At 41.6% G+C, this 27,980-nt stretch overlaps 1 protein-coding gene and 1 long non-coding RNA gene across 2 annotated transcripts in view; both read left to right on the forward strand.

Moving 5' to 3' along the window:
- The first annotated feature begins 455 nt into the window (after positions 1-455).
- shmt2 (serine hydroxymethyltransferase 2 (mitochondrial)) lies at positions 456-25,384 on the forward strand. The gene is made up of 12 exons (XM_086041370.1): positions 456-616; positions 13,513-13,704; positions 14,894-14,973; positions 16,346-16,546; positions 16,637-16,718; positions 18,075-18,197; positions 20,473-20,612; positions 20,687-20,849; positions 21,161-21,260; positions 22,138-22,293; positions 24,107-24,214; positions 24,327-25,384. The coding sequence occupies exons 1-12, from the start codon at positions 584-586 to the stop codon at positions 24,452-24,454; spliced, it is 1,506 nt and encodes a 501-aa protein (XP_085897496.1). The 5' UTR covers positions 456-583; the 3' UTR covers positions 24,455-25,384.
- A 1,633-nt stretch (positions 25,385-27,017) lies between these two features.
- Positions 27,018-27,980, forward strand: part of LOC147141856 (uncharacterized) — a 77,177-nt gene continuing 76,214 nt past the window's right edge. The window contains exon 1 of the long non-coding RNA XR_015088097.1: positions 27,018-27,387. This is a non-coding gene — a long non-coding RNA (uncharacterized LOC147141856). The remainder of the gene's footprint in view (positions 27,388-27,980) is intronic.

A 27,980-nucleotide genomic window follows, 5' to 3' on the forward strand; every position in this document is an offset into this window, starting at 1 on the left:
GATTAATATTGTGTTTGTGGAATATGAGTTCAGCAGCAAAATCCACCCATTTTTAGCTATCACAGCCGGTGGCCATTTTGCCACTTTCTGTCGACTGAAAATGACATCACAGTTGCTCAGGGCTGAGATAACGACCAATCATAGCTCAGCTTCAGAAAACAGGTGAGCCGGGGGGCGGGGGGCTAATGATTAGTCGGACTCGCAGACAGATGGCCATTTAAAATTAGAAGCGTACCGGCCTATAGACCGGTACACATTTCCACTCATTTTCACTGTATTACTGATAAATGGGCTGAAGAGCGGGGCAGAAGTGCATCTCACTCTCCCTCTCACTCTCCCTCTCCCCTCTCCCTCTTTCTCTCTCTCTCTCTCTCTCTCTATATATATATATATATATATATATATATATATATATAGCGATTTCTCTTGGTGGACTACATTTCCCATCTTGCCTTTCGCGGGTGCGTGTACGCGTCACCAGCCGTTGCCAACAACTTGCTCAGCCCTCTCTCGGGGTGTATGACAGCAGTGTGGCTGCAGGCTGAGCTGCTTCTTATCCTAACCGGCCTGGAAAACTGGAAACATGCTGTCCTTCGCTCTGAGACAACTGGCTAGGGTGAGTGGTTCACTAAGAAACCATTTAAATTATATTTGTTGTACGAATTTTCACGCTTTAGTCGTCACATCACTCGCTAGCTTAATCACAAGCTGCTCTCCGGTCTTGTAACTAGGTGATTGTTAAACACTGGCTTCTTTTTCGTGTGTGATTTCACATTTCACTAATTTATTTAAATATATTCTCTTCGTGTGTGTGATTTCACATTTAACTAATTTATTTAGATATGTTCTTTTTTATTATTATTTTTTTTTTATTTTCGCTGTGCACTTGTGACTTGGTCTCACTGAGACTGCCATGCTAGCCAGCTACCGTGTGTTATGTCAGTGTGGCTGCAGTAATGATGCAACAGCCACCGCTCAGTTTCATCATGAGCTGCACTGACTGACTGACTGACTGACTGATACAAGTGTGTTTGCATGAATGGAACCTCGTAATGAATTTTTAATAGTTTTGATTCCTTTAAAAAGAACAACAACAAAAACAACTTTTTAAAGTGTCTTAATGAGAACACTAATTTATAGGCATTTTTTTTTTAACCCACATCAGAACAACTACCCTACAAGGGTTTATCAATATTTGGTCTTCAGCATCAGTAAATGTTCCAAAGTGCAGATAGGGCGTGAAAAACCCCCAAGGCAACTCAGTGAATATTAACTTAAGGTTTTTTATAGTTATGTAAGTGATAAGGTTGCTGTGTGTGCCAGAGTAAACCTAAACCGCACACCGGGGTGATTGGAGGACGCTATCCTTTTGAAGGTTACATGAATACAATTTTTAACATCTTAGCCGATTTTTTTAAATGTAGGTAACTCCAAATATGATGAGGAAACTCAGCAAGTGTTTACTTGTGGCTCTTCTCGTGTATGGTGTACTCAATATGGCTCATACGGCACAACACACACACACACACACACACACTCTGATAAGAAGAAAATGTAACTGTTGCGTATCTGTTCACTACATTGCTGTTGTCGTTTTTACTGTGGTGAATGATTTATGAGGCGCGTTATAAAAACACTTAACATGTCCGTCAACAGCATAAGCTTCCTAACTAGCAAAGTCCTCGTCTTGGCCCAACTCAGTGAGAACTACAAAAATAAGGATTTGGCATTTTGAATATAGAACAAGTTAAACATTTATTTTTTTTTTTATCGAATCCGAAGACTCAAAATTGTTCATAGGTGGGACTAGGGCTTGGGCGATTAGACTTTACACAGATCTGGTTGGCTGGATCAGATTGGCAGATATTTTGCATTTTATGCAAAATTGATAATCGGTTGTAATGTCATAAATTGCTGATCAAGCGATCAATGACAAAATAGATTATAGCCATTTTTACAGCATTACAGCAAGCACAATCTCATTCACTCCATGGACGTTTTGTGCTGCCATAGTTAATAAGCCAAGGTTTCTCAGCATATACAGTCCGATTAGTTTGCTGTTTTTTTCTTTTTTTTTTTTTCAAAATTTTCAAATGCATGTATAGATTTTTTAGCGGGCTGCATATTAAATAGCGCAATAATATCGATATCGCTATATTCAACAACCATATCGCGTATCTCATGTTTTTCCAATATCTTGGAGCCATAGCTAGAATAGTGCTTCTCAAATTTTTTACATCAAGAAGAACTTCAAAAACTGCTTAGCGCTAAGTACCACCTTTATGACCATCAATAACAGAAGCTTTATTCCAAAAAAGTCTGTTCAAAATCATTGTAACCCACTGTAAAACAATCCACAGTTTAAACATTAACACTTTGTTTAAATAATGGAAGAAATACTGTACTTAGCGACTCAATTAAAAGGAACTGCACATAGTCAAATAAAAATTCACCTTAATGTATTGGATTGAAAGAATGTTTAAGCCACTGTAACTTAATGCATGATTTGATCATTCAATTAAGTGATTGTTTCACATAGCACTAGAGGGAGTTCACTCTGAGAATCACTGCGATACTAGAGTGCAACATTGTATGATCGAAATTGTATATCACTCTGTGTAAATATTTTCTCATACTGCTCTAAAAGGCAGTAGCTTGGAAATTACAACCCCACCGAAGAAACAAACAGTTCATTAGAATGATTTCACATTGTCTTCTGTGTGACAAGAAAGGCGCCTGGTGGAAGCCAATCACTGAGTCGAACACAACGAACATGGTCAAAGACATGGTGGCCATTTTATACATTTATCCATATACTGATATGCTGCAATGCTGCACTGGTGGTAGTAGCTGTTGTGATAATTGACACTGTAAGTGGAAAAGTCAGACATGCAAACGGGAATTGGAAATCAAATTGCTCCGACCCAGTTTTCAAAAATAATCTGTTTGCTAGCTCAAGGTTGTCTTGATTCTGCGCGGGGTATGATAAAAATCTCAAAACTATCCAGGCATCCTGGAGCAAAATTTGCTACCTTGTCTCAGAAAGCTTTGTCATGGATCCTCCAACAGGATAATGACCCAAAACACACAAATAGCCAAGAATGGCTCAGAACAAAAGTGGTCCTTTGTTAGTTTTGAGTTATTTTGGTGACCATTGTGAGGTTTTGTTTCTTTAACAGAAGAAGGGTTTCAACTATTTTGTCACACTTTTGCAGTTGAAGGATGTAGCAAGCTGGACACACACGCTAATGATTCCTACTTTCAACAACTCTTTCATTTCACTGTTAAACATAGAACTATGTTGGCAGGACATTTGGACTTAGTTTTGGTTGCTGTGGTTTCTTAATTACAGAACTCCATCCTCAAGACCCAGAAATTGCAGTTCCTTAGAAATATTTGTGAATTCTAAGAGATACGAAATGCCTTCAGTGAGTTGATGTCTGAGACATTGATTAATGGATCCATCGACATGTCATAGCTATCCCAAACTGTTGATCACACTGTCAGAAATCTGATGCTTTAAGAGTTAATGTTGAATAGGAAGGAGTGACCCAAGGTATTCTAAAGTGTCATTTGCTGATAATTCAGAGACTGTTTTATGTTGTTTACTTTTCCATTGCTTGGATTCACATCCTTGCATCTGTTTCTAATTGGTTTGCTTGATAAACTGGTTAAGCGAGGGTCACAGGCGAACATTTAAAATGTCTCCTTTGGAAAAGTCATGTGTTGTCCTCATGGAGGCACGTGTAAAGTCAGATGACTGCTCATTTGAGTTGGTTTTGCCTCTTTCAGAATTATGATGGAGATAAATCTGATCTTCACCAGCTGGTCCAGTACTCCGATCAGGGCACGCTGACGCTGAAACTTTGAACTGATTATGCAATGTGTAATTCCCAATTTGGTTTTTGGTTAACCTGTTGGCTAATATCTTTTCTTTTGATTGAAGATAATTCTATGTTTTGCTTTGAATGTTTTAAAGCACTTTGAGTTGCATTTTTATGTATGAAAAGTGCTATATAAATAAAATGTGATTGATTGATTGATTGATAAAGCCATTCATATAGATTCAGATCCTTCAGATACTCAAAATAACTTTGCAGATTCGATCCCCCAGCTGCTAGCACTTTCCCTCTGCTTGCACGGAGCACATTTTGGGCTCCGGATGACGTCATGTTGGATATATGCGACCTGGCTGCTCAGACCGCGGTCACATTGCAAAAAATTGGATACATATCCGATTTAGGACCATATATGAAAGCGACCCAGGTTGGATTAGAAAAAATCGGAATTGAGCAGTTCAGACTGTCATAAAAAAATCGGATACAAGTCGCATATAGGCAGAAAAATGTGATCTGGGTTGCCTTCGGTGTGAACCTAGCCTAGGTCACTTGTAGCATAATCTAGAACAGTGGTTCTCAACTAATCTCACCCTGGGATACACATTTTACCATCAGTTTTTTCCCAAGTCACTATATCCTTTGTAGGAGTCAAACCAAGAAAATTATTTTTAGAGCCTTCCAATACAAACTTAATTTCAAACTAAACATGCTATTGTACATGTGCAAAGTGCATTTGGAGCACAACGTTACAAGTGCCAGACCACTGGTAGAGAATCTTTGATCTAGGTGTTCTAATATACTAATCTATCCATTCAATCAAGAATATTGGCTATATGCATGTGTTGAGATCGCGAATGAAAAAAATTGTGCCTGGAAGAGTCTACGAATGGTCGACTGGAATAAAGACAGGAAGCCATGCTAATTGCTAAGTAGGGTTGGGCGATATGGGCTAAAAAAAAATATCAATATTTTATCCAAAAACTCGATAACAATAATTTGGCGGTATTCAAAAAATATATATTTTAAATCTGCACTTGCTTCACAGAACAATTATGGATAGACAACCTTTGTGAACAACAGTTCTTGTTTATATTTTAAATTGCTTAACACAGCTTCTGCAAAACATAACGATATTCTACGACAATCTTTAACAATGAAGAACTAAAAATTATGTCTAGACTTACATTGATTTTTGGGAATGTTTATTTCGTTTGAATGTCTCCTATTATTCCATAATGATATGACATATATAATTACATTTTGAGCTGCGTACTGATGTACCACTGCCAACTAACTACTAGAACAATCAGAATGAGGAAAAGCTGTTTACTACAGCAATCAGAATGGAAAAGAAAAAAAAAACTTATTTGATATCCGATTTGTGTGACGGTATATTAGTGTCACCCGGCGTGAGAAAAATAAGATGTTATACAACGCCCATTCTCATACATTGGCCACTGTATTCGGAATAAAATTGAATGAACAAACCTGCAACTTACCGAAAAGTGCATTTTCCTACTCATTCACCACTGTGATATGTAGACTTGTTACTTTATTCATGTTTGGCTATAGTCTGGCATCACACTAATAAGCCGTCGTAGTTTGTGCAACAACATGCCTCGGGAATACAGGCTAGTTACGAATGATGCGGGCTTCAAGCCAGCAAACTGAATATTAACCGGACATCCAGGCTGTCAAGTTTGACTTGCTCGCTGAAGTACTGTGCGTGCGTTCGTGCGTGCGTTTGTTTATTAACACACCTCGCCGACTGTTTTCTGTGTGTGTGTGTTTACTAAGCTTTTGTTTTCGTTTAGCGTGCTTGGGCAGTCCCCAAGTTTTCCTCGTAATCCATATGGCTCGTGGTTGAACAGAATTGCTCTTCGCGATGACCGTTTTAGCACATCTAACAATGTTATTCCCACCGATGTCAGTCTTGTCAACCCCAAACAATTTACAGACTATAGACAACGTGGACTTGCACCTTGCTATGATTCCCAGCTGGACACTCCTCCATATTTGAAACATAGCTCGGCTGCAGGAGCAAAGAGAGTCACGTGACTGGGACCTGCCTGCTGATTTGGCGAATGATTATCATTTCCTCCTCCTCTGCCGTCAATGCACACTGATTTGCCGAATGAGGATTTCAGCATTTCCTCATACTTTGCGGCCTTTTCGACTGACTCGTTATCCTTTTCGAGGCAGCATTAATACTCGATAATGTAAAATTGCACATTGTGAAACAAGATTGACGATGGTATCGATAACGATATAGCCCACCCCTATTGCTAAGCTAAGAAATGCAGTCTTAAAACACCGTAATAAGTGCTTGTGTGAAACCGGGCACTTGTCACATAGGTCTGTCTGGAACTGTGTTACAGCAGAGAGTAACTCACTTTAAACAGTAAAATAGCAAGCAACTGGGGAGAAAATGATACAGAATAACAGAGACAGCCACTGAAGACTGGACATGACAGAGGACGTCACTGCATTGGTCTCACATTGGAGAAATTTGCATTGTTTCAACACCAGTAGTAGTAGATACCGGAAATAGAAAAATTGCATGCCATAGAGGGCATTTGTACAAGACGTACATTGCACAAAATACAAACCGGAAATACTGTTTGTGTATTAACTATCCACTTGAATCTATCAGTAACGTTCTTTATCTTACATACTGATTGTTAAGTTTGATGCTTGAGATCTGATTCATCCGATTGAACAGTCTTGCTTTCTTTAGTACAGTTGACAACAGAATCGGGAAAGGCCAATTAAACCATGGGTACAGTCATTTAAATAACTTATAGAGAGGTGAACTGAAACCCAGTTGCACTGTCATATTTGTTTGCACTAGTGAGGGCTAACATTTAATTCTGATTTGAGATTTGCAAAATAAATGGTATTCTAATTCATATTTGTGTTATCGCTATTTATTTGATAATTTTAGCTTCTGTAATGAGGTATATAATTAAATTTAGGGTTGTCGAGAGATTAGAAAAATGTAGTTTAATTAATTATGATCTGTAATTAATTGATCCCTAAAAAGAAGTTTAAAATGAATTCTCAAACACCCGGGGATCCAATACAGTGATTCTAAAACTGGTGTAATGTGGGCCCGCCTCCTGGTCCTCGTCAGGATTAGAGCTGCTGAATTTTGTAAAAGTTGTAAAACTGAAATGCTCTTTTTGACAAGACCAGAAAGCAGGGCATTACAGCAGTTAATACGACTGTTAATAAAAATATGCTCCGTGTTGGCACGAGAGAGAATGTAGAAGTGGCGGGCCAGATCTGTGCCCCGGGCCTTGAGTTTGACACATGTGCTCGAGATGCTGCAGCTAACCAATACACTCCGCAGTCTCAAATTTGTTGCAGCTGTGCTCTGTCTAATGTGCCCATTCATAACGGAAACACAATAAAATAGTTACGGAGGTGAATTGATTCTTAAAGTTGTTTTCCTGCTTTTTTTTATCAGATTGATGCACATAATGTCCGACTGTCATAATGCAACATTAACACACAGTTTCACTCAGCTAGTTTTAAAAACTTTTGCTTTCAGACTGGGCCGCATCAAACAGTACACGGATTTAAACGGTGCTCAGTGTAGCGTAGACGCATGCCATGGCGGCGGACAGCTGAGTGACTTGACGATTGGCTTCACTGGCGTCTTTAAAGTCTTGATTGTCATCCTGACAAACCTCCGACCTGGATCGAGTGAAGCCGCAATGGGCTTTGCCTCCCGTCACTGTACGCCTCTTTAGGCCCATTCCGATTTCCTCAGCCGAGTGTCATCCTGACTGAATCACGGGGCAATTTGTAACGGACAGCCTTCCTATTAGCCGCTGACAGAGCAAAGGAAACTGTGTCAGACTGACGGATGCGTCTTCTTTTGCTACTACCCCATGTATCTTTCTTTCCTTCTGTATAATCCCCCGTTTTTCTTGTCTTTCCTGGCTGATTGTTTGGTATGCCCATTGATGGACGGTAGTCGTCTATAAAATTGACTCGCCTCAAGAGTCGCTTCAGGAAATGGGCAACAATAATACAGAGGAAGGATAAATGGAACGTTTTTACTTTTCTTCACCGCCACCTTCCTATGTGACAGGGAAGGCAAACTGCCTAAAGTCACATTCCTAGCAAGCAGTACAGTTCCAGGACGATAAACCTAGAGGCGTGTTTTTGAAGTGGTGATAGCTGCATTGTCTACATAAGTGGAACATCACTGGAGTAGTGATCTGGTATTATTCGTAGTAAATGTAAAACATAAACACATTTGAGTACTCTTGGTCGTAATTACAAATACTGAGTTCCAACGGCTTTCATTGACCTTTTTCCACTGCACGACATGTACCTTGCCAAGAAGTAAATACAGAAGACCCTCGTTCTCTTTGTTTGTTAGTGTGCCTTGTTCTGACTGATAGGATCAATTTGGCCCAATTTCTTTGCAGTCTCCCATGGTACTGTTGCTAAACCAAGGCAAGATGAGCTCAGCCTAGTTCTATAATATGGAAAATTGCCCACTTAAGCAAACATCCATCCAGACATCCATTCACCCATCCATTCGTTTTCTGTAGTGCTTGTCCTCAATAGAGTTGGGGCTCAACTGGACCCTTTCTGAGCTGCGTTTTGGCAAGAGTAGCAATGTACATACCTTGACTGGTCGCAAGACAAGACGGCATAAACTAACGTTCACCCTATGTTCCCTACACCCTACGTGGTGTTCAATCAAGCTAACATCCATGTCTGGAAGTCAGAGTAGCCATTGAAAACCCATGGACAGGAAGGTCTGAGATTCTAACCCCAACAGTCAGAAACGTTAGGCATACTCGCTGACAACTATAATGCCCTGCTGAACTGAACCGTTTATTCAAAATAAAAAAAGGGGGTGGAGGGCTTTACCACAGTATTTTCAAGTCAGATTCATTGAATCCCACCCATCTCATTTTTAGTTTTCTTTCAAGTTCACCTTGCACCGACAAGGTAATCCGTCGCCTAAAAATAGTCCACATGTGACACATATGGCGCTCGTGCCTTGGCTCCTGTGCTCTTTGGATCACTTTATGCCTGTGATTATTAATTAATCTCCAGTAACCATCAAGAAGGGGAAATGAGTCGGCAGAGTGTGCAGATAGACCTCAGGGAACTGACCCATGTGTTTTTTTTTTTTTTTTTAAAGCAGGCCTGTTCCACTCTGAGGGAAATTTGATGAAAAGCTCGTATAAAAATGCCATGCTGGCGCTACTTGGCGCCGGATGCTTAGCCACAAGGTGACAGGAGAAGGGAGGGAAAGCAGGGATGAGGCATGGCAAGAGTTTTTCTTGCTTTCTGTGCCATCGCTGTGGCCCTCCCTCCACAGAAGTGCAGACAGCAAAGGACAGTTTCCGTCAAGGTTTAATGACCCGTGTAATTTCTCAGCTAGAGGCAGCCAGGCCCTCGTCGCCTCCTACTCGCCCTCTGCTGCCGCTTCTTCCTCCAGAACCCTGCAGGGGAAAGGGGGTGAGGGGTTGCTCTCTCCTTTTCTACCTTCACTCCCACAGGTGACAAGACCAGGGCAGAGAGTCGAGCCCCACTGCCATTAACGTGCCGGCCGCCTCCCTTGTTGTGTCACCATTGTCCTCTCCGCCACCTGCAGGAGCACAGCTCGAGGCAGGGTTGGGTGTTGAATCATGAGGTGCTTTCTTTCCCAACTCTTTGAGACCAAGGCTGTGTCCGAATGTGCGCACCGTTCTCTATGTAGCCCTCTATTAAGGGGTACGCCATTTTGTATGGGTGTCCGAATGCCCGGGGAGGATAAATGTAAAGCACTCAAAATTAGGCACAATGCACTTGGAAAAGTAGTGAGCATCGATGTTCACTCAACTGGTTAATATAGACCATGATGCATTGTGAGCAGGAAAACATGGCGCAAGTGCGAATATGAAAGTGATTCAGTAGTGGGCACGTAATATGTGACGAGTAGAAAATAGTGTTCTGGCTGTCTGAATCACCAAACAGAATAAGGGAACTACTCTATAGTAGCACTGGGAAAAAAATAACATATCACGATGTATCGATACCAATTCTCGATACGTTGGTGAAGTATCGATACTTTCAATACCTTATGCTATGTTTTGCATGCTCTGTAACATACTTTTGGTCCTTAAAGTTGAGCTTTGTGAATGGAGTTGTATTTATTGCATTCCTGTGTAGCAGGAACAGTTACTGGAACAGTTTATGCACTTTTCAATCGTGACACTTGAATAAATGTCAAATAGCACTTAAGTTAAAACTTTAAAAACACATGCCTCAGTTTTTTTTTTTTTAAATATATATTGTTATAATATTTAAGTATCGCAATACGTATTGGATCGCAACCCAAGTATCGTGATCCGTATCGGAATGGGACAAAAGTGTATGGTCCCAGCCCTACTATATAGTGCTACATATCAGAGGTGGGTATTCCGTCAGATGGACAGGTCTGTCAGCCTGTCACTGACGGACGCCTGTTTGGCTGACGATTGACGAATGATGGAAGTTGGTTTTCATTTGTCCGTGTAATCGTCACTAACCGCGTCCATCAGTGACTGAGCGTTAGTCCGTCACTAGCGGGCACCTTTTTTTCCCAGACGTTTTTGGGGGGGGACTGTCTGACGGACCAACGGACCTCTGACAGACTAATTGACGGACTTAAATGACAGACTGACTGACAGATTGACAGACTGACGATTACTATTCAATTCGTCACAAAAAAATGACAGACTGACGAATGACAAATGGGTACCCTGACCGCTGACAAATGACGGACCAGAAACATTTTGTGAACATTCTGCTACATATAGTGCAGGGCTATGTAGTGAATGAGGGGTTAAGGAATAAGGGTGGACATTCGGACACAGCCCGGGTCTTTGATCGTGTAGCAATTCACATTGCTGACTTTGCAAGCAGCTGGCATGGGAGCAAATGAAGGGTTGTGACCACAGAGCAACTTTTATCACAATATCAAAATAGAAAGATTGCATCTGTTATACATCACAATATCCATGTCGTTGGAGAAGGGAAGGCTTGTGGGACAAAAAAACTACAATACCATATTTTCTCATGAGAATAGTCTGATCACAGTTGTTGTGTCATTTCAAGGGCTGTCACAAACCTTTTTCAATTGATTATCCTATCGATTAGTCCATCAATCTCTCGAGTAACCCCACCAACCCTTCCACCGCATCCCCCAAAAAGACTTTAGTCTTTTAGTAGTTTGTGTCAGCTATTTTTCTTTCCTTTGCTTTTAAATCCCTTTTACTCTGTAACTGCTTTTAAATGTACTTTTAATTACAGTATATTGAGTTACGTTCAATAAAATGCGCTATAAAGCAGTGATCAAGCAGTAATTGAACTGCCGTTCACTATGTTGCTGGCATAGATAGATGAATAACAGACAGGGTCCTATTTTCGTGCCCAGCGTAAGTCTAGTGCAAAGTGCTAACTGCGCATGGGTGGAGTTTTCTATCTTTTGGTACTTTGCTTGACTAGCGTAGATAGTTTTGCATTGCTGTGCGCCGTTGTGGGAGGGTAGGCAGGCGACTTCCGGACAATCGCAGGGGCTTCCCTCATTATTGCATTTAAATTCAGCAGAGTGAGGTGCGTGGCACAGAGAGAGGCGCGCATGTGGTCTAAATGCAAGCCAAAGGACTCGCTGGAGTGCATGCGTGAGATCGACGTACGTAAAGGGAATTTACAGTTAAAGACCGCAAGATTTCCACTTGCGGATGATTTAGTCAGTCGGATGATGTGACGTGCAACTGCACATGTGATTTTGCGCCTGTGTGACGACAACACAGATTTTTAAACAAATTCAGTGTTATTGGATAATTTCCTGTGGGACCCCATATGAGCTGTCACAGGACCCTGCTTGGAGTTATGGTATTAATGTCAAATGGATTGAATGGAATGAATAGATTAGTCTCTAGCTCTGAACATGATAGGCAGTACAGAAAATAGGTCCTCTCAGGAAACATGGCAACCCTTTGCGTTGCTTCAGTTTGTGAAATCTAAATCACCATGCACTGCATTGACTAAGCCTGCTGGTGTGCTTTTGGATTCACTTTCAGCCAACTACCAAGCTTTTTAATTGTTTTTTAATGGCGCTGTTCAAGGGAGGCCGTCCCTCACACCCTGGCCCACACGGGCAGACGATAACAACAGACCTGCGGTGGCGGGGGTGGTTTCGACATACCAATCGTCATTTTTTACCGCTGATTAAGTGACGCAAGGCCGCCAATCTGTTGTGAGCCCAATCAACCTTCAGACATTTCATTGTGCTTACACATGCAGTCTCCTTTTCTGTGTCTATTGAGATGCATTCTGGGAACACCGCACACAGCAGTTGATTCGTCAAATGGTAAATGACACATACCACACACTACTCTCCAGCCATGTTGCCTGGAAAGCAACTGGCTGAAATAGTTTGTGGTATTTTGTTTTTGCTCTCTGCGGCAATATCCTGCCTGCTGCGTTCCGTATAAAAGGTAAAATATTAACACCACATCTACTGTTACAACTCTGAGGCTGCAATTTGACAGCATCGCTGTATGAAAAAGGCTGTCGTGTGCGCACAGGGATGGGCAACTGGCAGCCATGCGACACACGCTGAGTGACCGTTTGATTAAATATTGATGAATTAAGAGCACCTACTTGGTACATATTTTTTCATTTGAAATGGCATTCTTGTCATACATTTGGTGCGTAGTTCTTGGGCCCCCAGTAGTACTGATGAATTTTTTTTTTTTTTTTTTTTTTTTTTTTTAACCCTATTCACTGTTTTTGTTCTCAGACGAAATCAATAAAAGTATTTCTTCACCGCCATCTTGTAGAATCAACAGACAACTATTAACCTTTTTAACACTGCCATTGATGACTATAGATGCCAAATATGCCTTGTGACTAGGACGATTGGCAGTGAGCGATTGGACGTCAATTTAATTTTTGCTTTTGCGGCAGTGCTCAGTCGGTCCCTATCCCCCGCAAAGATGTTGGCGTTCACTGTGTAGCATTTGGATATGGCTGTTACAGCGGACAGAGGAAGTGAAAAGGGAAGAAAATGTAAAGTGTTTGATGGAGGTAAAGTTGGGCTCTGACGTCTTCCACACCAAATTCATCCAACCATGCCTTTATGGGCCTTGCCTTGGTCATACTGGAACACAAAATGGTGTTTTCGCACAGGTTTCAAAGCTTGACAGTAGAAAACACATTCAGGATTCGGTAAGGCAAATGTGTTGCAATACTTAGGTTGAAATATAGCGTTACACGGACTCAAAACGGTCAAACGTTGCAGCAGTGGAACTGGCCGAGTCCAGATTAGATTAGCCGGGAATGCTGAGTCCATTCTCTCTTTTGGTACACTGAGGCTGTAAAATTCCTTTTGTAAAAGTGCTGATGGCGGCGTAATGAACAACCATGCTGATAATTCATATCATGAAAACATGTGAGTGTCTAATTCCCTCAGACTGCATATTAGAAAATTTCAAATAAAGCTGAAGGGAAAGGGAATGTACTGGACTATTAAAACTGATCGGCAACGAATGAACAAAGTGTATCTGAATTAATGATTTTGTTGAAACCTCTCAATCCGGACATTTTCCGAAATTGTCCAAAAAAAAAAAGGGACATTAAGCGGATTTTTTGGTTTGTTTGTTTGATCCCACAGCCATTGTGCCAGCGTGCCCCGGCTCGCGTCTGCGTACGCGGGCAACAGTCCCAAGCTGCCAACCATGTGGCGGACGAAGAGCGCCCGTGGACAGGCCAGGAAAGTCTGGCTCAGGACGACCCGGAGATGTGGGACCTTCTCTTGAAGGAGAAAGACCGACAGTGTCGTGGCTTGGAGCTAATTGCATCAGAGGTAAAAATAGAAAATACAAATGAATGTGGATCAAAGTTCTCAAGCTGGATTTTTATTGGTGGTTTGTAAGAAACACCACTGTTGATAAATAATGTTTTCTAGGTTAGTTTATCTCGATTTAAGCAATGCCTAATCGTTCTAATTTCTTCTCCTTGTATTGTGAAAAAAAAACACTTTCAGTTGTACCAAAGCAGCTTTGGTCAGTGTTTTGTTTTCCTTTTAAGGCCAGAAGAGGTGAAATCTTACTTGACAAGGTTTTCCATCGCCTGCTTTTTCCTCGCCACAGTAGTTGTTCAGCGAAGTGTGTCGGCCGCTTCAAGATAACGTTGATATCTTCATTCTGCCTCCTTTACGCCCATGCCGCGAGCCTGAGGAGAGCTCAATGCAGCTCAGGCAGGCTCTCTCGTGTATTTTTCACAAAAGTGCAACCACACCCATGCACATGTTTCTTCATTGCAACACACACAGCACCTGTGGCATTTGAAGCCAAATTTTGGCCTACGTATGCGCGTGTGTGTGGCATGACAACTAATAAATAAATCTTACGCTGCATTAAACTCCACCGCAGCAATAAATCCTCCCTTTTGCTAGGATTGTTTTTAAGTTTAATCTGTTTGTGAGCGTTATATTTATTTATTTATGATCATTTATTTTAGTGATCAATTTGGAGGCTGTGATTTATGGTGCTGTTGAATTTTAGATTATATAAGCACTTACAAATTTTTATCACTAATCACTACACAATACCAAAAAATGGTTATTAAACAGTAACCGGAGAAAAGGTTTTGTAATACACTTTAATGCAAAACAATTGTATCCCATAACTTGATTAAATGAATAATTGATAGAATAATCGGATTCTAAAAATATTCATTGTGGCGGCATTATTTGTAATGGAAAAAGGTCCCCGATTAAATTTTTCATAGATTGAAGGTCAAGCATTCTCTTGACCGTGATAATGTTTGTGTTACCAAGGTCCATTGTGTGGCCATATGTTTTATGCAAAAAAAAAAAAAATCCCCACCCAAATATTCACAGAATGCCTCCTCTTGCCCGTCCAGTGGAGTCAATGTTATCGAAAAGGATGAATCACCTCTTATTGCCTAACACACTTTAATTTGCCGTCCTTGTCTCTTCTGTCGACTCGTGCAATTCATCTACACACTTTTTGTTTGTGTTCTCGCCCCAGAATTTCTGTAGCCGAGCTGCTCTTGAGGCTCAGGGCTCCTGTCTGAACAACAAATACTCTGAAGGCTACCCGGGGAGAAGGTGAGTGTGTCAACTTGGTGCACACGGCCTCGTTAGTGGTGTTAATAGACATACAAACACGGGATGCAAATGTGGTCCGCCAACACAAATAGCAAAAGGAAAGAATCCAGCATCCCTGCACATTCACTTAATTTAACCTTTTTAATGGAATGAATCATAAGAGCAATGTCATTGATGGAATAGTTGAGCCATCTGTTGCACTCGAGTGTAATTCCACTTGAATGGTTCAAACAATCATACCAGAGGATCAACAGCAGCCTGGAATAAATAAATTACAGTGTATATAAAAGGTTCACACACCGCTATTCAAATTTGTTTTTTGTGACGTAAAAAAAATAAGGGACAAAGATGTATAATTTTAGAAAGGTTTTCCTCCATTAGTGTGATCTTTAACATGTGCAAGTGAATTTAAAGAATTTAAAAAAAAATATATATTTTTTTTTGAGGAAGTAAATATAACGTGGATAAAGTTGAACAATGTTCCCCCTCTTATAGCTGGCATGGGGTGGTGTTCACAATTAACCAATCATATTCAAACTCATGTTAATTGGGAGTCAGCACTCAGCACACACCACCCACTATTTGAAGTCCGTTGGATTAACCTCAAGTGAATTTTGGCTGCGCTAGTAAGCTTTATATTACTTTTTTGTTGTTGTTGCTTTCCAGCAGAAGCCTTAAGAGTTTGTGATAACGCTTTTCAATTCCGGTATATGTGCAACCAACTTCAGCCTTCCAGCACTGGTATATGGTCCGGAGCCCTCTAGCAGGGACTGGGACGAAGTGCTCGTAGGAACCTTAACCTTTGGTTTTGCACAAGATGTCCTCAAGAGCTACCAAAGATGACAATACCCCATTTTTAGGCGTTGTTTGTGTGTACATAATAAATACATTATATATAGGTGTGTGACTTATGTAAGAACGCACCAGCAATAAAGAAAACAACCCAAAGGAAGTCCGCTAACCTGTTGTCCAGTTTTGGTCACATGACATTTCGCATTTTGTGGACTGTTTATCATTTCCACTTCCACTTGGTTTTTGGCCAAAGCATAATGCGACCAGTACCATGCTTCACTGTAGCTTTGGTGCTCTTTTGATTAGGAGAAGTGTTGTGTTTGTGCCAAACATAACTTTTGGAATTACCAGTAATGCCAAAGGTTCAACCTTAGTTTTACTGGACCACAACAAAATCTCCCATAAACGTGTGGGAAAAGGTTATTTTATTTATTTATGTATTTTTGTGGATGGGGGACTACATAAGAGTATATATCTACACCCTACGATTTGGACAGGTGTGTGTAGACTTGTTTTTTGCTAATGTTCTCATGACTCAATGACTCAAAATGGTCTGTTTCTCTGGTGTCCGTGTCTACAGATACTACGGCGGAGCAGAAGTGGTGGATCAAATTGAGCTGCTGTGCCAAAAGCGCGCCCTGGAGGCCTTTGACTTGGACCCGGCCAAGTGGGGCGTCAATGTCCAGCCTTACTCGGGCTCCCCCGCCAATTTTGCCGTCTACACTGCTGTGCTCAACCCCCATGACCGCATCATGGGTTTGGACCTTCCAGACGGAGGACAGTCAGTAGTTACACTATAAACTATTGATTTAACAGTTTTATGGGTGCAGTTCATTCAGTCATGTTGTTTTATTGCTCCCACCCCCTCCAGTCTGACCCACGGCTATATGTCAGATGTGAAGAGGATCTCAGCCACCTCCATCTATTTTGAGTCCATGCCGTACAAACTTAATGTAAGTTGAGCTACTTGATCTTCTCCTTGCCGCTTGTTAACGATCTTAGTCATGGTAAACAGTAAAGAACAACCATGTGGACATGTAGTTTAATAATAATATTTTCCAAGTGTCGGACAGAAAGTCCTCAGGGAACATAAAATAGCTGACACCTCCCTAACCTACCATTTTTGCACTACTGACTCAATTGCTGGGATAGGCTCCATCACACTGCTGGATATTATTATTAGGGATGTCCCAATCACACGTTTTATTTGCATTCAAATAAGGGTTAAGTAAAAAAAAAAAAAAAAAAAAATTCGAATATATATATATATATATATATATATATATATATATATATATATTCGAGTAATGGTTCCAACAAGGATACGTTTTTATGGATTTCAGTCAGTAGAGGTTCAAATCAAGCAAACAATGATTTATTCTTGACTTCATAAATTAAGAACATTTAAAAGTTCCATCTTTTTCAGCTGTTACCAATCATTTGAAAATCACAGGATTGGTCCTGATTTCCAATCATGGGATCATATTGGGACAACCCTAATTATTATCATCACCAATTTAGCATTAGGATAACCAGTGGATTGAATCGGTATTGTTACGTCTCAGGTCCACCAATGCGCGGTAGCGATGGTTGGCTGATGGATGGCTCAGAGTCACCCTGCCCGGGCTTTTGTGATGCATGAGCACCCGGGATCCCTCTGCGGGAGAGATAATGGGAAATCGACAGGCCGGCCATCACCGCTGGCTCTGCCCTCACCACGGTCAGCTTGATAGAGCGAGGGGGCAGCCGTAGATGTGCTTTGCAGATGGGAGATTAGCAGATTGTCTAAATAAAGTGTTCACCCCTCGCTCCTTTCACCTGTCTCACTTTTTCTATCACCTCTTCCCTTTTTTTCCTGCCGTCTTGCTCTCACCTTGGATTATCGGTCTTGTCTCAATCTTAAGAGGAGGGGAAGCTTTCCATATTTCTTCTAATTTGACTTATTTTGATACAAGAGCATGGAGTGTCTCCAACCTGCGATGTTTTTCGCCTCGGTTGAGCGGGCCCCTGAAAGGTTGCATTAGGGCCGCATTACCTCAATTGCTCTTCCTTGATACGATGCATTGAAATCTTTTGAAATAAATTCTTTCCTCCTTTTAAGGTAGCTGGAGTACTTAAAACTTAGCGGCGTCGAACGGAAATAATCTCTCTTTGATGTTGTTTGCAAAGGACCCTCAGATATCTAACTTTTTTTTTCTCCACTCTTTCTTTCTTTGTGTAATATAATCTGGTTCCTGCACAATTTCTACCCTAAATCCCCCCCCGCCCCCATCTTCCCTGCTCCTCTTCAACGCTTCCCCGCCCCTCAGCCTGCGACAGGACTCATCGACTACGACCAGATGGAGCTGACGGCCAAGCTGTTCAGGCCCCGGCTCATCATCGCCGGCACCAGCGCCTACGCCCGCCTCATTGACTACGCTCGCGTCAAGAAGGTGCGCAAGCCTCACCTGCCCTTGACCCTGTCTTTCTTAGCCTGTTTTTTTTTTCATTTTATTATTATTTTTTTTTACAACTCCTGTGTCAAAGTTTCCCTCAAATCAAATACAGTGGTATCTTAAAGAGGACGTATATATTTTTTCATCATTCAAAAGAACACTTTACACTATTTCGCTATTTCTTGACTTGCTGAAATCAGGGCTTTTGAGAGGGAGGAAGCTCCTCCCCTCAGTTCAGCATAAGAAAGCATCAAGGCAATATTTTGTATGAGAAATGGCTTTGACCTGACCATAAAAGCAGCAATTAACTGAGTTTTTCAGCATTGGATAGATTTCCCCCCAAAATCTGTGAATAGACTAATATTACATATTATATTAATATTACTGCATGACTTTATTATACTGCCCCCGGTGGCCAATGTAAGCACACCAGAAGGAGCAGCACAATTAATTCAATTGCAGCATCAAATTTTGATGCACAAACTGTTAACCAGAGCTGGGCAGTCCGTCCCTGGGCCGGACCGGTCGGACCTTCCGGCCCGGCCGGATGCCCATTTTTGGGCCGGGGTGTGGGGGCTGACAAATTTTGAAAAAAGGCTCGATTTATGCGTTTGACGTGGTCGCGAGGCGGCCAAATTTCATCTCAGCCTACTCAGTGAAAGGCTTCTTTTTAGGCTTCTTTCTGCGAGCGACAACTGCCGCATTGATTCATGTGACCGACGCATTGTGCTGTTGGCGACAGGTTTGGGGCGCCGAACGGGGCGGGGGGATAATTTTTATGAATAAGGGCGGGGGGTCGTGGTCGGAAGTGTACTCAGGTCCAGGGTGGAGGGTTGCGGCTGGACCGGCAAAAAAGGGTCAAGTGCCCAGCTCTGCTGTTTACCTATTCTTGCACTTGACATTTCAAAATGCTAAGATGCTCCTTGAAACATTCCATGCACATTTAATAAATGTTCGTGAAAATATTTTTTGGGGGACATTTTTTGTATGGGAAAAATGTACTGGAAATTGACCAGCGCCAGATTATATCTGACTCCAGGTTCCACTGTCTTTGACAGTATGACAGGGTTCCTCACACTTGCCAACATCCATTATCTTCCTCTCTTGTTGACTCAACCAGAGTGACGGCAGACACTCCAATCAACGTCAAACCACACTTCACTCAAAGTGCACCAGAGAGCCTGTTATCTCGATCTGTTATTTTTTGTCAAACCCACCCACTGATTCATCTTGGCTGCACAGCTCCACTTTAGCAAGGTGCCATCAGATGGAGTGTCCCGCCACAACGGCACTGTATGTCTTTATTAAGATCCATAACGACTTTGCCACTACACCTGAAGTGGAGCCATATTTCTCCACGCCCTCCACTTGTGAATCTCTGTGGAACCGTTCACTGTTTTATGGCACAAACCGGTGGGCTCCTCGACAGATTTCCAGTGTCGTTACCTGGGTAGCCTTTGGAGCGACACCAACACACACGCATGCACACCCCAACCCTCCTGCAGGCGGTGATCACCTCCCCTCTCTCGCCAGAGAAGCCACTAACAAACGTGTTGTGATCCAGTTAAGATTTTCATGATAATGCACATTTTTACTGGAGCGCTAAAAGGATGCGGCGCTCTGATCCCACGCCAGCGAGTCATTTGCATGCTCACAAGCTGTTTATTACTGGTGACTTGTCTCCATAAATGTTGGCAAGAGAAGGCGAAGACGTCTCCCATGGTGTCGTGTTCAACATTATATGTGGGTCCTCGGAAGAATGCTGACATGCTAATAAATACACCAGCTCTCATTTGAAATACTTCTGCAATCCATTTATCCCTTATTCTTTAATGTTTGTCTTCTTTAGGGTCACGGGTAAACTGAAACCTATCCGAACTGTCGTTGGACACCCTGGACTGGCTTAATACAAAATTGAATGCAGGAGTGCAGAACATTGAGTTTGACTTCCCATTGAAAAGACATCGTGTACATTGGTTCCTTGCGATATGAGTAACCCGACTTGACTTTTTACGAGATAGGAGCTGTCATTTGGTCGTTTTTTTTTTTTTTTCTTTGACTTGCAATCACAAATTTGAGACTCAACTCGTATCTCAAGGCACCACTGCGTGTGAATACACAACCCTAATTTAAATAGAATGTATTTCGACAGTGAAGGGATAAAGAATACTGTTTTTTTTCAACCCGTTGATTCCACCAACTGCATAGACATCAATTATGCGGCAACAATTATTTTTTTAGTATCCAAAGGTTTTTCTTTTGTCTTCCTCAGCTGTGCACTGACATCAAGGCCTATATGTTGGCCGACATGGCTCACATCAGCGGCCTGGTGGCAGCCAAAGCCATCCCGTCTCCATTCGAACACGCTGACCTGGTCACTTCTACTACACACAAGTCCCTCCGAGGAGCCAGGTAACGCGCTAGAAAGCTAACTAGAAATGTCCATCAATCACATTGCTGCTACTTTGCTTCTTTGCTTTGTCCAGAGCGGGTCTCATCTTCTACCGCAAGGGTGTTCGCTCCGTGGACAAGAAGGGCAAGGAAATCATGTACGACCTGGAGGACAAAATCAACTTCTCGGTCTTCCCCTCGCTGCAGGGCGGTCCTCACAATCATGCCATCGCCGGTGTTGCAGTGGCACTCCGGCAGGTAAAAACAAATTCAATCAGAATCATCATTTTGAATTGCCAAGTATGTTAAAACATTCAGGGAATTTGTCTCTGGAAGGTGGAGCCGCTCTAGTACTAAACCAAACAATCCACTATGACAAAATATACATTTAGGGCTGAAACACTAAAATACCGAGAGTGATAAATCAATCTAAAGTGTCCAAAAGTGAGGTAGTCCTGATACCGTGACAGTTGTGCAAACAGCCTTAGTCAACTTATTTACTCGTCATGCATTGTTTTCTATATGCTTGACTTTGATGCTCAACAATCTGTATGTTGTTTTGATTTCAGGCCCAATCTCCTATGTTTAAGGAGTATATTGCCCAAGTTATCAGGAACTCCAAGGCCATGGCTAATGCGCTGCTCAGCAAAGGCTACACCCTGGTGTCAGGTAATATATTTTTTAATTACAGCGTCCTCCTGCTGTCTCGTGAATAGTGAAACTTTGAAATTGACAACTCCCCACGGAGGTTTTCGATTGCCTAATAATGCAATAAGACTGTGGCAAAGCACTACTTTTGTATAGAGGAAACTCCACAACTCACTTTAGCATAGTTCCTTGGCAACAGGATGCCACAAGATGGTAGAAAAATCCTACTTTTGTCTTAAAGATGCCAAAGTTATACTATATATAAGATTTTATTGCTTTGGCATGTGAATACTCTGAATACGTTCACTGTAATCAGAAAAATGTGCCAAAATATGCTGTCAGTTGCTCAGTACTAAGGAGAAAGGGGGGAAAAAACATTAAATGTTGACAGTGAAGGTCATTCATTAATTCAGTTTATCATGTACAAATAGAGTAATGTTATTGTAGTGGTCCAGTCAGTCAACGAAAGCTTGTCCATTTCTCGGAGTGCTAACACTGTTCCACCAGCATAATTTAATGATGCAAAAATCTAAATCAACAAAACTTACTTCCAGTTAAGCCCAGAAAGTTCTCCATGTAATATGGTATAAAGGTCAAAAGAGAAAATAAATTCTTGTATCCACATTTTTCTTCAGATTTGCACCACATATCTCAGTCCCTCAGCCCCCACGCCCCCCAAAGTTTTTTTTTTATCAGACCACGTACAAAAAAAAGGATAAATCATCCAACATCATGAAGTGTTTTAATTTGGCCTCTTTCATTTTCAGTGAGCTCTTGTTTAATTTTCGCAAACAATGGGTTGGCTGACCCAACTACTTGTATACAAGCATTTAAGATTCAATTGTCTTTTTTCGAGAAATCTTCATCACATCATCAAAACTTGGGTTAAATGTTTCAGGGGGCACCGAAAACCACCTGGTTCTGGTGGATCTGCGGCCCAAGGGCATCGACGGCGCCCGGGCCGAAAGGGTGCTGGAGCTGGTCTCCATCACGGCCAACAAGAACACCTGCCCCGGCGACAAGAGCGCCCTGACCCCTGGAGGACTCAGGCTTGGTAAGGGACACTCTCAAGCTACTATTAACATATTTTCTTTGCCCTTTACTACCTCCTCACATAATACTTTTATGTTTGTTTATTTTCAAAGTACAAAAATACAGCCACACATACGGAAATGAGTCAGCCACCAATTGAGCCACAAGCGCTATGCAATGCATGATTAATTAAATATGTTCTTTTTAATCATCTTCCAGGAAGTTCCCAAGCCCCTCATTTACTGTGGCCCATTTTTTTTTTCATAATCTCAAGGCTAGAGCTTTACCTCCCCATGTTGACTTTTATGGTTATGTTGATTTGCACCCAAGTGACCATGCAACCATGACAAAGAGACTACAATAAAATAGAATACACAATTATTAGTCCCACAATTGGGAAAATCTCATTTTAGCAAGAAAATGGACATGAGCTGTACGCAAGAATAATATAAGGACATCAAAAATATGTACTATGTACATCATGGGTGCCCACACTTTTTCAGCCTGAGAGCTACTTATGACATGACCGAGTCAAAATGATCTACCACCTACTAAAAATGCAAAACACATTATTTATAAATATATTGAAAATTATTTTTATATGTACCGTATATGCTGGTGTACCTTGCATGGCTGCATCAACCTATATAGCACAATACAACAAAAAACTGTTTTGTAATTACCTTACTCTGATGACTTGCACTGAATGGAATCAGCCAAGGCAGCAGTAGCTGCTGTTAGGCAGCCTCAAGCAGATTCGCAGTAAGACCAATCCGCCCATTTGCTCCATTCGGTGCGTATAAAACAAGTCAACTCTTTTGCACACTATGCCAATGCTAACAATATTGCTGTCTTGGTAAAGTTCAAGAACTGTAAAAAAAACAACAAAAAAAACACGCAGTGAACAGGACGCTTTGTGGCTGTGTGTGACGTAGTATGCCCGATGCTGATTGGCTACCGCGAGGCGAAATGGCAAAAAGTTGACTTGTTTTATACGCGCCGAATGGAGCGAATGGGCGGATTTTCGGTGCTTTGCTCCGCGTCCCACCGCTCAAACGCATCATCCGCGCCGCCCCGCACGCAACCGCGCCCGCCCGCGCGAACTACATTGACTCTAATTCAAACGCGCCGCCAGAAACGCTCCCAAAGCAGTGGGTGTGAACGTAGCATGAACGTAGCAATATAGTAGTGAGGACGGATGATAGGCTGGCGATCTACCCACAATGCCTTTGCGATCGACCGGTCGACGTAATGGGCACCCCTGATGAAAATTTGGCAACTGTACATAAATAATGAATACTATATATGTGGTTGTGAATGTCAAACTACATGAATAAATTGACACTTTAATGTATAGGGAATTGATTGTGAGCTGAACAGCAGCAATGGCAGCATTGTATATAGTAAAAACATAAATGTGTCAAAAATCTGTATGTAAGAATTTGAATTTATCAGTAAATAATCTAATAAGAATGAAGTTGAAAATGACATGAACGCCAGCAGTATTACACTACTTATGGAAATGCGAACAGCAGCAAGAATATTTGGCAGAGTTGTATATTGCGTAAAAATATAGATGTGTATCAATAAATAGGAGCAGATTAACAACTATGCATGAATAAATATATTTGCATTCTCTATATATGGCAATTGCGAATGTGAACAAAAATCAGTATAGTCAGTGGCATTGTATGCTATGACTCGGCACACGTCCGCAGCGTCATACATAATCTGTACTGTTTTTAATGAACTCAATCTTGCTCCGATAAGTTTCAGTAAGCAAAAAGTTACTTGTGCTACTTTAGTTTCATGTATTTACTTGGTGCGTGTTGCAGGCGCTCCAGCTCTGACCTCCAGGCAGTTCAAAGAAACCGACTTTGTGCGGGTTGTGGAGCTCATGGACGAGGGTTTCCAGATCGCCTTGGACGTGAAGAAAAAGACAGGTGAGCGTGCCGCAATGCATTGCAATGCAAGTACAAGCTGTGAATTAGTGATAAATCACGTGGCCGCCCTGCGTCGGTACGGCTTTTCAATCTTTTTCCCCTTGCTGCGCAGGAAAGCTCCAGGACTTTAAGAACTTCCTTCTGGAGGACCCCGAGACAGTGGCGCGCATTGCTGAGCTGCGTCACCGCGTGGAAGCGTTCGCCAGGCCTTTCCCCATGCCGGGCTTCCACGACCATTAGAGAGATTGACAGTTTCGTTAAAAAATAAAATTTTAAAGAAAAAAAAAAAGCATAGTCTCGTATTGAGGTTTAACAATAGAATTTGCCAGATTTTATAGAAGAGAAGAACCTATTTTCTATTGTACATTTGAAAATTGCTCACTTTGTCCTGACAGTTGCCACTGTTCGTTGAGATACACTCTGTAGTCTTAATATGTTGTAAAGCAGGTTAAACTGTCACTCATTTAGACTGTTTTTTCCCCAAATTTGATTGAGTCATTGAGTCCTTTCACATCGACATTGTCTCGCATCTAATTAACCAGCTATGGGAAGCTGTGTTTCTGCATAAAAGCAGTCTCTGTTATTATGCTACATCTCTTGCTACAAGAATCCAATGTTTGTCACTGCTGCGTGACTGCAATAATGCCTTCCAACCCAATGTTAAACATCTTTCACCAGGCAAGAATTGTACAAAGCAACATTACAAGCAATTTTTCATAGCATCAAACAAAACTGTGGCAGCACGTCTGCCGGCGAGGTTCTGAGTTCAAATCTCAGCTCTTGCTGCAAGTTGTCCCGTTGCGTGGGTTTTGTCCGGCCTGCTTCCACATTCCAAAAGCATGAAGACTCTTAAATTGTGGATGGGAAAACAAACTGACAAGCACAAAATACCACTCAATGGCAATTTTTTTTGCTATAAAAACTAATGTATTTCACACAGATATTGCTTTTCTCAAGATATATTTGGTTCACAGACCGCCATAATCACTGCATCAGTGATCAATTTGGGTCTGTCTATTCTTCCTTTGCACAGCATCTCTTGAAAGAGGACGCTACGCCAAATCACAACAGCCTTTTATTTCTCCCATGTTGTTTCAACAGACTTACTTGCCAACAGATAGTTTGAGTGAACACTCATGGAGGCTAAATAAAATAAGGCATTCAAAAGAATGTGTCTTGTCTCTTTTTTTTTTTTTTTTTTTTAAATAATTCAACATTGGGTTCATTGCTGCTTTATTAAAAAAAAACAGACAGTATTTGTGAGGTAGTACAAATTAAATAATGTTCATGTAGAGTTTACACACACCAATATATGTATTCTCACATGTTTTGCTACTAAATGAGTGAAATTATGGTATACTGCATCTTACAAGATAAGAAGGCCTTTATTGATCCCACAGTGGGGACATTTTCAGCGTTACAGCAGCAAAGATACAGGTCACAGAGACGGCGGCATAATGTAGCCGTTAATGTATAACATTAACAGCAAACATTCAGAATCAAACCTATGTAAATATATGCAGTAACCATGTGTATATACACACCAACATACATCGACATATAAAGTATGAAGAAACGCTCATTTTAGCCTGTACATAGTACAGAGGGAAAAATACTCTTAAGTGACAGTGCTGCAGTGAAATATAAGGAACAGCATTGGATGAAAATACAGTAGTGGGGAATGTTGAGTATTGCACAATTTAAACACAGGTGCAGGACAGCGCGATCCCACTAATGTCCGCCAGTTTGTAGAGACTACCCAATGTTCTTGTTAAACAGTCTGACAGCAGCAGGCAAGAAGGAGCGGCGGAGTCTCTCCTTTGCACAGCGAGGGTGTAACAGTCTGTCGCTGAAGGAGCTGTGGAGTGCTGTTAAAGTGCCCTGGAGAGGGTGGGCCGGGCTGTACAGCATTGATGACAGTTTAGCCATCATCCTCTTGTCCCCCACTGAGTCCACCGAGTCCAGAGAGCAGCCCAGGACAGAGCCGGCCCACTTGACCAGCCGCCTGCCCAGGAGACCACTCCCTGGAAAATGACCGATGCGACCACCAAGTCATAAAGGTTCCTGAGTAGGAAGAGTCTGCTCTGACCCTTCCTATAGAGAGCGTCTGTGTCGCTCCAGTCCAGTTTATTGTTCAGATGAAGACCTAGGTACTTGTAAGTTGAGACTCTCTAACATCTGTTTCCTGGATATTCACTGGTGCAGGTGCAGAGTGTTGGCGCCTCCAGACGTCCACCACCATATCTTTGGATTTCCCCGCATTGATCAGGAGGCGGTTCTGCAGGCAGCAGTCCACAAAACCCTGAGTAAGTTCTTTGTACTCCCGATCGTCTCCGTCTGTGATGAGACCGACAATCGCAGAATCGTCAGAGAACTTCTGCAGGTGTCAGGTAGGGGTGTTGTAGTTGAAGTCCGAGGTGTATAGGGTGAACAGGAAGGGAGCCAAGACAGTTCCCTGCGGCGCCCCCGTGCCGCAGAGGAGCACGCCAGACACAGAGTCCTGTGTCCTCACATACTGTGGCCGGTTTGTGAGGTAGTCCTGGGTGCGCCCGCTGTTTATGTTTAATGTATTTTTAAGGAGGTCAGATTCAACATGTTTTAATATGTCATAGAAGCTTTAGACAATTAAATTTAAATTCATTTGAGTTCAGATCAGTGGACGTGTTGAAAATATAACTAGTAATTAGGGTCATATTCAATATATTTGAATTTGTAATAAAGGCTTGAAATAGTAAGAATAGCATTTCTTGTATTTGTATTAGAAAGGAATCTATTTAGTATTGAAAGATAGAGCTCAGTTAAGTCTGGTTAAAAGGATTCAATGTAGGCTCCTGGTGTTGGTTTGCACCATGGGTAGGGAACTCCATTTCCTCGAGAGCCATATCCTGCCTGTTTTGGAGCTCTCCCTACTACAACACACCTGACTAAAATGATCAGGATCGTTTCAGACTTCTACCGAGCATGCTGATGAGCTGATCATTTGGATAATGGATGGATGGATCGCGGGATGGAAGTAGTATTTCAGGCGCTTCCAACGTCACATGGCTTTTTCTACTTTCTGGTTACCAAATCATAATAATTGCAGTAATTTCTACAAAACGAAAAAAGAAAAGATTAGTACACTTTGGACGGATGTACAACTCGACGTCGCCACTTCAAGTGCCCAAAATGCAGTAAGTGCGAGCTGTCGTAGACGTGCATTTGAATGTTGTGCTTGTGTTGTATATTTACGTGGTAAGTGTTAGCTCCAAATGCTATATATGTAAGCGAGTTGGTGGTCGTTCTTTTCTGTTCGCTCAATTTTTGCTTTCACAAAGTTGTGATTCGATTCTACGACTAACTTGTTTGTTGAGGTTTTATTATTGGCCAAATTTGTGGACTAATCTAATCTGCCAAGTGACAATTAAGGTAAAACAAATGCAACTACGTTTTTTGTTGTTGTTGCAGAATTAGCACAATGCAAATGTTTCATATATGAGCCATTCTACCGAATTGGTTGAAATTGCTGCCCCACAATGACCATCATATTTAAAAAAACAATGAAGTGTTCAGACCTTGCATATTTAGTAATATCTTGTTATGATCTATTTTACCACAAGGCATTAATTGAGATACTATTAAACTGAATGTATAAAAAGTATTTTATGTCACTTCTTATTGGGAGGTGACTGTCCCAAACCCTAACTCCTAGATTTCAATTAATGAAAAAAAAGTAGATTTTTGCCAATTTAAAAAATACTTTACTTTAATAGTACATATTGGTTGC

The sequence above is a fragment of the Filicampus tigris genome, chromosome 9 (assembly GCF_054856515.1).
Source record: "Filicampus tigris isolate MCC_2025a chromosome 9, RoL_Ftig_1.0, whole genome shotgun sequence".
Classification (NCBI taxonomy): Eukaryota; Metazoa; Chordata; class Actinopteri; order Syngnathiformes; family Syngnathidae; genus Filicampus; species Filicampus tigris.